General features: G+C 40.1%; 1 protein-coding gene across 1 annotated transcript in view; it reads right to left on the bottom strand.

Moving 5' to 3' along the window:
* LOC138704388 (transmembrane protease serine 9-like) overlaps nucleotides 1–15,946 on the bottom strand; it is a 42,119-nt gene that overhangs the window by 13,317 nt on the left and 12,856 nt on the right. The window contains exon 7 of the mRNA XM_069832216.1: nucleotides 15,741–15,908. Coding sequence (XP_069688317.1) covers nucleotides 15,741–15,908 — 168 coding nt within the window. The remainder of the gene's footprint in view (nucleotides 1–15,740; nucleotides 15,909–15,946) is intronic.

Below are 15,946 nucleotides of genomic sequence, written 5' to 3' on the forward strand. Positions count from 1 at the left end.
TAATATAATGTTCTGCGTAAATAATGTATACTATTGCCAGTTTCTTATACAGGGACATCATTTTATTTTTACTAACATTTCTGATATTAATCTGGCTATACCTTTGGATCAACGGTTGCTACCCCCTTCCACGACTGGAGTTCGATGGCGTAATATACAAACAAATCACTTTACTAGGTATAGGAGGGAAGAAAAGTAGTTCATCCAATTACGTAAACTAGGAAATATCACGCTTTTGAGTTTGATAATTTTCATTAGGTTTTTGTTTAATCGGAATACAATACAGTATTAACAATGAGTGCTTTCACTCACGAACTGAGCTATCCATACCGACGTATTCATTATGCAGTGTATATTATACTGTCTAAAACACATTAGCGTACACTATACAGAATGAAGTTAAATTGAAAAATAATCATAATACGGATATTTAAACACATGTTTCAAAATGGTGGCGGTTCATTTCGATACAGGCTTCAATTCTAATGTGTGTAATTCCAATTACCAGTTTCGTCCTTCGTACTAGTAACTCATGTTGAAATAATTCTGTACCTACTCTGTAAAAGAGTACCTTACATACTGTAAATTCAATCTTCACTTCTGCTCGATCCGAAAAGATAAAATTGCTCAGACATGCTATCTACTGTCCGTCCAATTGTTATGTCGCAGAATCGTAGAAAGGAGGGAAATCACGTGACCGTTAATTACTTAACGAGACCCTTTTATTTAAGTTATTTTAAACAATTGTATGGGTATAATATTACGTAGATGTCCAATTCCTAACATAAATTAATGTTCTCAGAAAAGAGCTAAGACAGCCCAGCCACTAGCGTTTACAGAGAGGCGAATAGAAGCAGGTGGGGAAAACCGGAATGCTACGTAGGCAAATGGACGACAGTACCTGTGCGAAAATGATGCAATATTGAAAGCTCTTTCGTCATTGGAAAACGCGAACATATTTATGGAACGTACTGTGACGGTAAGGCTACTATGACTGTATATGCGGTCTTGGTTCTGTGTGGAGGACGGTTGAACTTCATTAGTAGAAGGGGTGGGAGTGAAGTACATTCAAAAACTCAGGTACAATAAAAATTGAAGTAAAAATAAAATGATGTCCCTGTATATGCGTAATGTATATCGAGGTAATGTGGACAAATAGAGGTTCAGATCAAGGAAAATAGAATAGAAGGTAGGGGCCATCACACCCCTTAGCTCTGCTCCTGACGTCATCTGCCGTCAAGGCTGGGCCTTTAAATTACCTCGTACTATGGAAAGCAATGCACCGAAGATATTTTATGACACTCTTAAAAGGACCATTGTGATCCCAAACAATTTTTCAATTATTGTGGGCTCTTTAGACATTGTTAAAACACTTATTTCTTTACAATGAGGATATGAAAATAATGCAGAATGACTCTCTAAGAAGAATATTATGTTATTGTGCTCACATTATATAGATTACGATTTTCTTAATTTTCTTCTCTGTTTTACAAGTACTTGTAGACGATTTACTTTTCTGCCCTTGTTGGCGTTAGTTGAGACCTTTCGTGATGATCGAGTTGTGGAGTATCTTCAATAACGAATGGATCTATAGGCCTACTACTGGGTGTTCATTTCAAAGTGTGTCATGACGTCACTGTTGATGAGTCAGCGATTTGAAGCGAGTTTCAGCTTTAGTGCCAGAGAAGTTGCCTATTAAACAAGGCGTTCAATCTGAACTTGAGAACGTGTACGGTATGACTTGAACGTCGTAGCAACAGATGGCGGTCTGTACGTCTGCGTGCTACCATAAAATCTTTCGAACTGTGTTTTGCGCGTCCGAGTAGTACGCAGGGTATTTGTTACCATCGGTTGCGTACGGCAACATTCCACAATGCAAATCAAATGCTCCGTGTCCATGTTGACCGTCCAAGTTAATGTCAACAAATACTGTACGTAAGTATTCGTCTTAACCCTCTCCCCATATCCCGACAGTAAGAAAAAATTCACCTCACTACATATTTCGAAACAGTTCACATTCCTGCCACTACCGGCGTTACCGTACGTATCGGTAACTACTCTTCTGAATGAACGCCGTACTTGCTAGGCAACTTCTCTGGCAGATAAGTAATACACCTCTGCGGAAGTGTAGGAAGATTGAATTCTCTAGGCTCATCGGCTAGCCACATGACTGCATACAGCGAGCCATGACACACTTTGAACTGAACACCCAGTAGAGATCTTTTCGTTCAGTATATTAGCAAATGTTTGTGTTTCGTTTTTGAACTTCTTTAATGTAGTCCCACGCTACTTCTCAAAACACTTTTCAAAGTCGTAAACCACACGAAGCTAGTCAACAGAAAGACGAATATTTCTCCGTGAAACACACTGTAACCAATCGCATTTCTTACTTTTACAGTTTTTTTCTTGACTATAGAAGAGTTTGTTTGCAGTATATACACACAGAGATATTTCTTCTTCAATCGGTACGAAATATAACCGGCTAACATTTCAATCAATTCACTTTTTAAATAATCATTTACTTTAAGACTTCGATTTAACTGTTTGTGTTAAATTCGTTAATAATCGTATGTTTTTTTTTTAGTGATGTTTGATAATTCAGTGTTTCTTAGTGAGTGCAAAAGAGATTCATTTATAAAAATGCCTTGCAGTTGTGCATCAGCAACATGTAAAACAGAAGAAAAAATTGTGGTGACTATTACACTTTTACTACTTTTGACCAATAAAGCGGTACGAAAGGACGTCTTTCAACCAATCACGGCTGCTTATCGCACAATTTTATCGCGTCCCTAGCATTTGTTTAATTTTATCGCGTCCCTAGCATTTGTTTATTTTTATCACTACCCTAGCATTTGTTTCTTTGTTTGCCAATATTTCAAACTGCACTGGTCTGGACGTCAAAAAACAGAAAATTACAAACCACTCCAGTCGATGCACAGCACTTTCAAATATGACTCACATTGGCATTCAAGAATAAGAATTAATAAAGATCACTGGTCATAGCTATGCATCTTCCCTGAAACCCTATTTACAAATAAATGAAGAGCACCATTCGGAAATCCTGAATAAGTTGAGGGATACACCATGTACATCACCGAGTTCACTTCTTTTACGCACACGTCCAATATAACATCAACTGAACCACCAACCACTAAAAGAGTCAAATTTGAAAATTGTACCTACTTTCAATAATTGTTTCTTTTAAAATTATTCATGTTTATTTTTTATTTCATCATCGTTAACTAAATGTTTCTTGTTCATTTCATCATCCCTAATTAAATTTTTTTAACACTCGTTTATATTAGTTAGGTTATGTTATAGCTTCTGCTATGTAATATTATGAATAGTCACGTACCAGAGATTGTTTAATACTAAGATTTATTGAAAATCATCTGTCAAGTGACGTTGATTACTGAGATCTGGATAATTGAAGTGGAATGCAACTATTTTAATAAAAATGAAACTGAATCAACAAAGCCTTCTTGACCAGTAACCGTCCACAGTGTTCAATGAAGATTCCATAGTTGGCACAACTGATAAGAAAACAACTATTCATAACACACTACTGCCATCTACTAGCTCAATATTTATAATATTGAGATGGTACAAATTTGAAGACAGTTTTGTATTTTCGTAAGTCAATTAATATTTTATTGTATTGGAGTATTTCGTTACTTCTAATCTGTATATACTTTCTTCTAATCGTGTAATAGTTCCACTCGCAGATTTATCGATAAAATCAAAATCTCTAGTGAGATTACTGTTTATATAAACGTAATTTATAATCGATTTACTTCCTATAGACACGTTAAGTAACTTCTTCTCAATTTTACTTTGCCAAGTTTGTAGTGCAGTTGTACAGGATTAGTGAGTGTAAAAAGGATTAATTTATAAATACTCCTTGCACTTGTGCAATAGCAACATGTAAAAACAGAGGGGAAAATTGTGTTGATAAAACGTAATTTACAATCGATATCCAAAGGCTCAAGCTGTTCGTGAAAAGTGGATATATTTGCGTAATACTGCAGATAGGTTTAGACCTCAAATACCGTATATTTGTTAGATCATTTCGATAATTCTGATTATCATAGCAATTTTAAAGCAGAATTATTAAGGTTACCACAAAAACTGAAACGAAAGAATTCGGCCGAACCTCATTTATTCTTATCTAGTAATGCGCAGTATGATATCCGAAAGGATGAACGTGATGCAAGATTTTATTTAAGCAATAGGAAAATCTTTTGTGTGAAGTTTTGAAGCCAGGTACATCATATATATATATATATATATATATATATATATATACGGGGTGTTTCAAAAATACGGGGCATAATTTCAGGTATGTATTTCCCACATGTACACAATCAAAATAGTTCATTACAACATGTGTCCGGAAATGCTTCATTTCCGAGTTATAGCCTTCACAACATTGAAATTCACCGGAACGTTTTTCTTTCCGCAGGTCGTTGTCATTACAGAAGATGTTCAAAAGGTCCACCTCCTGCTTGAATACAGACTTCACATCGATGTCTCATTGACCTGCGAACACGATCCCAAACTCCAGGAGTATTGCGTTATGTCCTCAGAACATGCCACAATTCGATTCCGAAGGGATTCCAAATCAGGCACCGGAGACGAATAAACCAATGATTTTAAATGGCCCCACAAGTAGAAATCGAGAGGGTTCAGATCAGGTGAGCGTGGAGGCCAAGCAATTGGGCCACCTCTACCTATCCATCGATCAGGAAACCTTCGATCCAAGTACCGGCGAGCCGTACGACTGAAGTGTGCAGGAGCGCCATCATGCAAGAAGTGAATGTGTTGACGATTGATCAGTGGAGTGTCTTCTGAAACATGAGGTATGGTGTTTTCCACGAAGTTGGTGTACGCCTGCCCCGTAAGTCTGTTTACAAGTACATGGGGTCCACCTAATCGATCACCAATGATACCGGCCCACATGTTGAGGGAGAACCGCACCTGGTGATGAGATAGATGGAACAGTTGCACGTGAGTTTTCATACGCCCATACATGCTGATTGTGGAAATTTGTTATGCCATTTCGTGTGAACTTTGCTTCATCTGTAAATAATACTAAGGCAGGAAAGTTCGGATTTACACCACACTGCTGCAAGGACCACTGACAGAACCTAACTCGTGCAGGGTAATCTGCTGGTGACAGGGCCTGTACACGTTGCAAATGATAAGTTTACAATTGATACCTACTCTTTCAACAGTCTCCAGACAGTCGTATGAGGAACATTGACTTGCAACGCTACCCTTCGTGTGCTGATAGAAGGAGTCATGTTCACAGCCTCCAGAATCTCCTCCTCTACTTCCGGAGTTGTAGATCTTGGTCGTCCCCTTCCCAAACCAGGAGAGTTAAATTTTCCATATTCGCACAGACGGTAATGGAGACGTACAAATGTCTTCCGATCTGGACATTGTCGCTGTGGGTACCTCTCCGGGTACAAACGACGAGCCAGCGCAGCATTGCCGTCCGCCTTACCGTACATGAAGTGTATCTCTGCCAGCTCTTGATTTGAATACATGTCGCACAGTGTAACGCCTACACAACACTGAATGTAACCTTCGCCTCGGAATGAACTGTCAGAGTGCCCTTTTAATGTCTCCTTTGACGGCAACGACCTGCGGAAAGAAAAACGATCCGGTGAATTTCAATGTTGTGAAGGCCATAACTCGAAAATAAAGCATTTCCGGACACATGTTGTAATGAACTATTTTGATTGTCTACATGTGGGAAATACATACCTGAAATTATGCCCCGTATTATTGAAACACCCTGTATATACAGGGACATCATTTTATTTTTACTAACATTTCTAATATTAACCTGGCTATACCTTTGGCTTAAAGGTTGTGAACCGGAAACACCGTTTGCTACCCCCTTCCACGACTGGAGTTCGATGATACTGGCGTAAGATACAAACAAATCACTTTACTAGGCATAGGAGGGATGAAAAGTAGTTCGTCCACTTACGTAAAGTAGGAAATATCGCGATTTTGAGTTTGATAATTTTAATTAGGTTTTTCTTTAATGAAAATACAGTACAGTATTAACAATAAGTGTTTTTACTCACGAACTGAGCTGTCCATTCGGACGTATTCATTATGCAGTGCATATTATACTGTCTACAGCACATTAGCGTACAATGTAGAGAATGAAGTTAAATTCAAAAATAATATAATATGGATATTTAAAGACCTATTTGAAAATGATGGCCGTTCATTTCTATACAGGTTTCAGTTCTTTTTTGCATATTATCGCACATAGACTATTATAACTAATTCCAGTTACCAGTTTCGTCTTTCGTTTACCTTATTTTATTTCAAGGAGTGCAGTTCGGTGTTCAAAGGAGCCACAGAACTGCACTCCTTGAAATAAAATAAGGTATACTAGTAACTCATGTTGAAATAACTATAAAAGAGTACCTAACGTACTGTAAATTCAATCTTCACTTCTGCCCGATCCGAAAAGATAAAATTATTCAGACATGCTATTTACTGTCCGTCCAAGTGGTTTTGTCGCAGGGTCGTAGAAGGGGGGGGGAAATCACGTGACAGTTAATTACTTAACGAGGTCTTTTTATTTAAGTTATTTTAAACATTGTATAATATTACGTAGACATAATGTTTTCAGAAAAGAGGTAAGGGCCCAGCCACAAAGAGACGGGCAGAAGTGGATGGGGGAAACCGGGATGCGACATAGGCAAACGGACGACAGTACCTGTGCGAGAATATGATTCAATATTGAAAGCGAACATATTTCTGGTACGTACTATACTCACTAACTCAGTACTGTTTGTGTTTACTATGACCGTAAGGCGACTTTGACTGTATACGCTTGGTTCTGTGTTGAAAACGGCTGGAAGTTTACTAGTAGAAGGGTGGGAGTGAAGTACATTCAAAAACTCAGGTACAATAAAAATTGAAGTAAAAATAAAATGATGTCCCTGGATATATATATATTCGAAGTGAAAATACCTTAGGGAAATAAATTAAAAGTTATAAAAATTCAAGCAATGAACGATAAACTGCAAAAAGAAGTACAAGTAGCAAATGATAAAATATTGCAGTTGGAACAAAACATTTCAGAACTTGAGAAATTACTTTCAAAATCTAAATAATTTCTCGTTAAATATGAACAACATTTTCCAAAATGCCAATGTAAAACCGCAACTCGTGGGTCATGTTAAATTTTGGGACAGTAACGATATTTCAGTATATATTAAATATATTATTTATTATTCAATGTACCGAAGTACATATGATGTTTCCATGCAGATATTCTGCGTCATAGTACGATGAAAGAGTAGTGGAACGGAGAAAAATTCTCTCCGGTACCGGGTTTTCAGCTCTACGTGCTGATGCTTTATTCACTAAGCCACACCGGATTCCCATCCCGGTGTCGGATCGAATCGTCTCAGTTTAAGTACCACCTCTTGGGTTCCCTCTAGTGGCCGCCCTCTGCACTACGTCATAGTGCACTACATCAGCACGTAGAGCTGAAAACCCGGGTTCAAATCCCGGTGCCGGAGAGAATTTTTCTCCGTTCCACTACTCTTTCATCGTACGATGACGCACAATATCTGCATGGAAACATCATATGTACTTGGTACATTAAAATAATATATGTGATATGCGTAAATCACTTTGTGATTTAAGACGGCGCTTATTCCGTCGGATCCCGGCCAATCAGTCACTCATACGAGTGCACCTCAGCACATATGTGGACGTTAGTCCTACGTTCATAAACAGCTATGACGTAGTGCAGAGGGCAGGCCACTACAGGGAACCCAAGAGGTGGAACTTAAACTGAGACGATTCGATCCGACACCGGGATGGGAATTCGGTGTGGCTTAGTGGATAAAGCATCAGCACGTAGGGCTGAAAACCCGGATTCAAATCCCGTTGCCGGAGAGAATTTTTCTCCGTTCCACTACTCTTTCATCGTACGATGACGCACAATATCTGCATGGAAACATCATATGTACTTGGTACATTAAAATAATATATGTGATATGCGTAAATCACTTTGTGATTTAAGACGGCGCTTATTCCGTCGGATCCCGGCCAATCAGTCACTCATACGAGTGCACCTCAGCACATATGTGGACGTTAGTCCTACGTTCATAGACAGCTATGACGTAGTGCAGAGGGCAGGCCACTACAGGGAACCCAAGAGGTGGAATTTAAACTGAGACGATTCGATCCGACACCGGGATGGGAATTCGGTGTGGCTTAGTGGATAAAGCATCAGCACGTAGGGCTGAAAACCCGGATTCAAATCCCGTTGCCGGAGAGAATTTTTCTCCGTTCCACTACTCTTTCATCGTACGATATTTCAGTAGTTGTGACACTTCATGCAATTTCAAAAAGACGTTTAGAATATGTAAGAATATTACCCCTTACCCAGTGCACATACTTTACGTAAACGTCTTTCGACAACTGAATGTCCGCCAGGCTTTAATTAAAATGGAGAAAAATGTGGTCTTGTGTTACGACAGAATGAAAATAGGCAGTGGACCCAACAAGGAACTGTTTCTATGGGCCATACAGTAAAATTATGGCTAGGTCATACTTGCTCCTAGTTTGACGGGGAAATGGAGGCAGTCAATGAATTATATGTTTGATTGTACTATCACGCCTTCATTATTATAAAAAAATAATCTCTTTACAAGCCTTTGGTTCTAAAGTACCGTCATTTCCCATAACTATGTTCCTGGAACACAAATATCGTCTACGATAGAATCATTCAAAGTACATTGTAGAAGTATCATAGACCGTTCGTAGACAGCTGCAGTGACTTGATTTCAAACTAAAGTACAGCAAAAATATAGATAAACGAGGTACAACATTTGAATGGACCATAGTTATGTTCCAGGACCATAGTTACGAGAAATGACGGTACGTGCTTTCGTTAGTGACATGGGTCCTCAAAACCAGAGACTACGGAAAGACTTAGGAATTAATTAAGTCAGACATATTTCAAATGATGTGACATCTGGGCGTAGAATCTGAGGTTTGTGTGATATATCGCACGCGCTGAAACTAATGAGGAATCATTTATTATACACTGTATTTATTTCGGAAACTGGAAAAGGAGTTAGGACAACAGTATCAGAAGATTTAAAATTTACGGGCGGGGTTAACAATGGCAGTCAAATCGAAGTCTTAAAGGAAATAATTATGAAAAAAGTAAATTGATTGAAATGTTAGCCGGTTATCTTTTGTACCGATTGAAGAAGAATGCAAACAAACTGTTCTATAGTGAAGAAAGAAACTGTGAAAGTAAGACATCCGATTGGTTACAGTGCGTTTCACGGAGAAATATTCTTCCTTCAATGTCTCAGGTCTCAGGAGGATAGGTTTTAAACGTAAATAACTTAAATCTTCCTGTGTTCAATTTTTGTACATTTGAAAATTTCTTCCTCTGTTAATTTCTATCTTTCCAGTCACCATCCTACAATCCACTGGCTTCTATCATACCAATAATACCCTCCAACCATGTTTTCTTCCCAGTTTTGACACATTCTTCCTTGGTAACCTATTTGCATCCATTCTTTTCATGTATCCAAACAATTTTAAATTTTTCTTTCACAAATTGTATAATAGACTGTACAATTGTGCTTCAGTGTCGAACTTCGGAACTTAAAAATATTTGAGTACAGAAAACACATTTGATATAAAACCTTAGCAGTTCCATTTAATGGCGTTTAAACAAAACAGCTCGAATCGTTCAAGGTTGAGAAAAATTTGATGACTTTGAGTCATGGTAGAAACATCAAAATCTGTGTATACTCGCAAAAGTTAGTTATTTTTTTAAATAAAGGGAATCTTTTTTAGATTAAGTGGAAGTTTCTATCAATATACAGGGATTTGACCACTGGGAATTGGCGGAGTCATTCACGGAGGGGCGGAGGCATAGACGGAGAGGCGGAGTCATTGACGGAGATTCGGAGCCATTGACGGAGAGACGGAGTCATTGACAGAGAGGCGGAGGCACAGACGGAGAGGCTGGGTCATTGACGGAGAGGCGGAGTCATTGACGGAGAGACGGAGTCATTGACAGAGAGGCGGAGTAATTGACAGAGAGGCGGAGTCATTGACAGAGAGGCGGAGGCATTGAAGGAGAGACGGGGTCATTGACAGAGAGGCGTATTCATTGACGGAGAGGCGGAGCCATTGAAGGAGAGATGGGGTCATTGAGAGAGAGGCGGAGTCATTAACAGAGAGACTGAGTCATTGACAGAGAGGCGGAGTCATTGACGGAGAGGCGGAGCCATTGACGGAGAGACGGGGTCATTAACAGAGAGGCGGAGTCATTGAGAGAGAGACGGAGTCATTGACAGAGAGGCGGAGTCATTGACAGAGAGGCGGAGTCATTGACAGAGAGGCGGAGTCATTGACAGACAGGCGGAGGCATTGAAGGAGAGACGGGGTTATTGACAGAGAGGCGGAGTCATTGACAGAGAGGCGGAGCCATTGACGGAAAGACGGGGTCATTGACAGAGAGGCGGAGTCATTAACAGAGAGACGGAGTCATTGACAGAGAGGCGGATTCATTGACAGAGAGGCGGAGTCATTGACGGAGAGGCGGAGCCATTGACGGAGAGACGGGGTCATTGACAGAGAGGCGGAGTCATTGAGAGAGAAACGGAGTCATTCACAGAGAGGCGGAGCCATTGACGGAGAGACGGGGTCATTGACAGAGAGACGGAGTCATTGACAGAGAGGCGGAGTCATTGACGGAGAGACGGAGTCATTGACAGAGAGGCGGTGTCATTGACGGATAGGCGGAGACATTGACGGAGAGACGGTGTCATTGACAGAGAGGCGGAGTCATTGACAGAGAGTCGGAGGCATTGGCGGAGAGACGGGGTCATTGACAGAGAGGCGGAGTCATTGACAGAGAGGCGGAGGCATTGACAGAGAGACGGGGTCATTGACAGAGAGGCGGAGTCATTGACAGAGAGGCGGAGCCATTGACGGAGAGACGGTGTCATTGACAGAGAGGCGGAGTCATTGACAGAGAGGCGGAGCCATTGACGGAGAGACGGTGTCATTGACAGAGAGGCGGAGTCATTGACAGAGAGGCGGAGCCATTGACGGAGAGACGGTGTCATTGACAGAGAGGCGGAGTCATTGACAGAGAGGCGGAGTCATTGACGGAGAGACGGTGTCATTGACAGAGAGACGGAGTCATTGACAGAGAGGCGGAGGCATTGACAGAGAGACGGGGTCATTGACAGAGAGGCGGAGGCATAGGTGGAGAGGCGGAGGCATAGACGGAGAGGCGGAGCCATTGACGGAGAGGCGGAGCCATTGGCTGAGGGCGGGGTCAATGACAAAGGGAGTGGGGCCACTGATAAATAGGTTGCAAAAGGTTGCGGGCCAGCGGCAAAGGGGCGGGGACATTGGCAAATGGGGCGGTGCCATTGGCAAAGGGGCGGTGCAATTGATGAAGAGGGGCAGGACCAAAGTTGAAGAGGGTCGGTGCCATCGATAAAGAGGTGGGCCATTGACGAAGAGGGGACGGGGCGATTGACAATGGAGGTGAGGCCATTGAGAAAGGAGGCGGTGCCATTGACAAAGGGGGCGTGGCTACTGACAAAGAAACTATCAGCTCTGGATGAAGTGTGTCAATGTGCGCAGAAACGAAACAAAGAAGCTGTAGTTTCGAGATGGCGGCACATTTGCATCAGTCTACTATTAACGATTGATTTGTCTCCGGCTGGTAATAATGAACCTAAGACTCATAACCAATCTTAGGAAGTTAGTACCAAAACATTGTTTTCAGGTTTAGTGCAGCAGGTATGTAGATTTATTGCACTAGCATACTATACTCTGTTCATATAAACAACTCCAGTATATCCGCAACTATGGGTGGATGATGGTAGAGAAAAAGTTTAATCACGTACTAACGTTCGCAGTGAAGTTGTGTAGTTTAATGAGCGGTTTTGAACGTGACCGAAGTTAAATTCTCCAATCGCAAGAAGTTGAATACAATACTTCATGAATATGCTGGTGTTCATAGTAAGAAATGGAAGATCACTTTACAGGAAATTGTGTAATGTTAAAATTTAATCTGTGAAACGTAGAGTAGTTCAGGAACACTGTCTGTGACAAATCACTTGAAATGGCTCTCTTTACATGGGAAATACAGCAATGAACAGAACCGTCTTCTTCAGAACCTAGTCAAGTATACATAATTGTTTTCAGTATGGACATTATGTTGGTATTTTGCAATGTCCCTTCAAACAATATTGAATTGTCTATTCTGCTGCAATCAAGAAGTGTGAAAAGATTGAAACCGTGAGATATGTTGAAGAATAATATATTGTTCAACTGTTCAATCCACATAAGTCCCAACAGTGCTGAAAGCAAGTATGAAAAGTATCCTTGACCATAATTATGACTTTTAATATGTTGTGCCACATACGAGATGTACTATTAGATTCACAAAGCTATTGTTCACTTGATATAGCCTATTAAGAAATACTGTATCATATTTCAGATTTGCTTCAGTCACGTCTTGTGACGTAGAAGGAACATTTACATACAAATAGTTTTTTTTTTTGTTCTGAACATAGGATTATTTATTTTGATAAACTGAAAATCAACGTACATTAATAACTACTGTAACAAGTCTAGGGTCATATCACTGTGTATATGAGTTCTTATTTTTATACGTAAATTACTTTAAACTGAAAATGACAAAGATTCCAACTGCTGTTAGAGAAGAAAACTTCTATGTACCACTGAGCTACGCCGAAGTTCACAGCACCGGATCGAATCCTCCTCCTCGAGTGTAAAGTTTTTCCCTTTGTGGCCTTACTCCATGTTTGACATATATTAAGTCAATTGTTATTATACAAGGAGCACACTCAATTGTGGCCGGGATTCCACAGTATATTCACTGCTGGGCGAAGAATCTATGTAAAGATTTTTTTCTCCTCTAATAACATAATTGTTACCATAACAGACAAATTCTGTAGGACCAAAATTAATCTTCACATAGATACGAAGGTTCTAATTGACAATTAGTGTCTTTTTACATTAAATTCTTATTGTGTTTCTTGTTCTGTGGCCACCCCAATGTACATGTTTGTTGTGCTGGTTTGTTGACGTTTAGACTCATATTACTACTATTCATTCGGTAGAGATATAGTCCAAGCTCATACAACTTAATAGTTTCGGTACCACCTTCCTAACTCTGCTCATAAAGTCTGAGTATCCTAACTGCTTAGATCAGATTATTGACAAATTACTACACATTTGCTTCCGTGACAATCTGCACTGGGACTTGTCCAAGATGTTCGATATTTCTCCATTTTTCATACCACCTCTGCACCCAATTGTCGACAGCTTGACACGACGAGAAATGCTCACAATTCACGGGCAGAATTTGCTTATAAATATTAACCTTCACCGCCAGAAGTTTTCCCCAGAAAAATCGCACATTGCAGCGATACACGGCAATAGGACACTCGTGCAGAGGTGCCACCATCTTGCAACTGCTGCTTTGTTTGCCTTGTGCCAGTTGACACCGGGTTAATACTGGCAACCAGAGGTGATATCTTCAGGCTCTTCATCGAAAAATGTAGATCTCTACATCGATTTGTAGCTTACTGACTGACTCGCCTGCGTATCAACTAATATATTTTTTTCTTGAAATTATACAGGGACATCATTTTATTTTTACTTCAATTTTTATTGCACCTGAGTTTTTGAATGTACTTCACTCCCACTCCTTCTACTAATGAAGTTCCAACTGTTCTCCAGACAGAATCAAGGGTGCATATAGTAAACAGCACTGAGTTAGTGAGTATAGTACGTTCCAGAAATATGTTCGCGTTTTCCAGTGACGAAAGTGCTTTCAATAATGAACCATATTTTCGCACAGGTACTGTTCGTTTGCCTACGTCGCATCCCGATTTCCCCCACCTGCTTCTGCACGCCCCTCTGTAAAAGCTGGCTGTCTTAGCTCTTTTCTGAAAATATTAATTTGTTAGGAATTGGACGTTTACGTAATATTATACAACTGTTTAAAATAACTTAAATAAAAGGGCCTCGTTAAGTAATTAACTGTCCGTGATTTCTACGATCCTACGGCATAACCACTTGGACGGACAGTAGATAGCATGAATAATTTCGAGGGAAAAATTGTTCCGGGGCCGGGTATCGAACCCGGGACCTTTGGTTAAACGTACCAACGCTCTCCCACTGAGCTACCCGAGAACTCTACCCGACACCGATCCAATTTTTCCCTCTATATCCACAGACCTCAAAGTGGGCTGACAACCGTCAAGCAACCAACATTTGAGTGCACACTAACTCTGTGTGACTTTAAATTGTGGTTTTCTGTTACGTACAGTGACGTGTATTATGCAAATTAAGCTTTCAGGAATAACTCCCGGGTAGCTCAGTGGGAGAGCGTTGGTACGTTTAACCAAAGGTCCCGGGTTCGATACCCGGCCCCGGAACAATTTTTCCCTCGAAATTATTCAAATTAACTTTACAGGGAGTTATTCCTGAAAGCTTAATTTGCATAATACACGTCACTGTACGTAACAGAAAACCACAATTTAAAGTCACACAGAGTTAGTGTGCACTCAAATGTTGGTTGCTTGACGGTTGTCAGCCCACTTTGAGGTCTTTGGATATAGAGGGAAAAATTGGATCGGTGTCGGGTAGAGTTCCCAGGTAGCTCAGTGGGAGAGCGTTGGTACGTTTAACCAAAGGTCCCGGGTTCGATACCCGGCCCCGGAACAATTTTTCCCTCGAAATTATTCAAATTAACTTTACAGGGAGTTATTCCTGAAAGCTTAATTTGCAGTAGATAGCATGTCTTAGTAATTTTATCTGTGCGGGTCGGGCAGAAGTGAAGATTGAATTTACAGTACGTAAGGTACTCTGTTATAGAGTAGGTACAGAATTATTTCAACATGAGTTACTAGTACGAAGGACGAAACTGGCAATTAGAATTAGATGCAATAGTCTATAGTGCGTTAATATGCACAAAAGAACTGAAGCCTGTATCGAAATGAACGGCCACCATTTTCAAAAATGTGTTTAAATATCCATATTATGATTATTTTTCAATTGAACTTCATTCTCTATATTGTACGCTAATGTGTTGTAGACAGTATAATATACACTGCATAATGAATACGTTCGCATGAATAACTCAGTTCGTGAATAAAAACACTTATTCTTAATACAGTACTGCATTTTGATTAAATAAAAACCTAATGAAAATTATCGAACTCAAAACTGCGATATTTTCTAGTTTACGTAAATGGACGAACTACTTTTCTTCCCTCCTATACCTAGTAAAGTGATGTGTTTGTGTTTTACGCCAGTATCATCGAACTCCAGCCGTGGAAGGGGGTAGCGAACGGTGTTTCCGGTTCTCTAAAGGTATAGACAGGTTAATATTAAAAATTTTAGTAAAAATAAAACGATGTCCCTGTATAATAACTGTGTTAGGAATGACTCGAGGTTTACTCCTATGAAATTGTGCTAAAGATTTTGAATGGGATATAGGAGCACATATTTAATAGTAGGATGTTGAGAAAAAATAAAACTAGTTTTCTGTATCAAACATTTTAATACATCACAGTATTTCGTTTTTTGTACATATTGAATTTCACATTATACCCTTCGTACACATGCAAGATGTTATATTTGCATCGTAGTTGTCAGTGTACTGTCAATCATTTAGTGGCAATGCCAGTGTTGGATTGAATCCAGTCCAAATAGCTGGTCACTCTGGTAAAACCAGCAGGCAAGCCCGATTCACAACCGGAAGAAGCAACAAATGACACAACACCAATTTGAACGTAACCACCATTCTGGGAATGGATAAGGGGGCCGCCGCTGTCACCCTGTAACAGAGAAGATATTTATTTTGAATGGTTTCAAG

Source organism: Periplaneta americana, chromosome 8 (genome assembly GCF_040183065.1).
Source record: "Periplaneta americana isolate PAMFEO1 chromosome 8, P.americana_PAMFEO1_priV1, whole genome shotgun sequence".
Taxonomy (NCBI): domain Eukaryota; kingdom Metazoa; phylum Arthropoda; class Insecta; order Blattodea; family Blattidae; genus Periplaneta; species Periplaneta americana.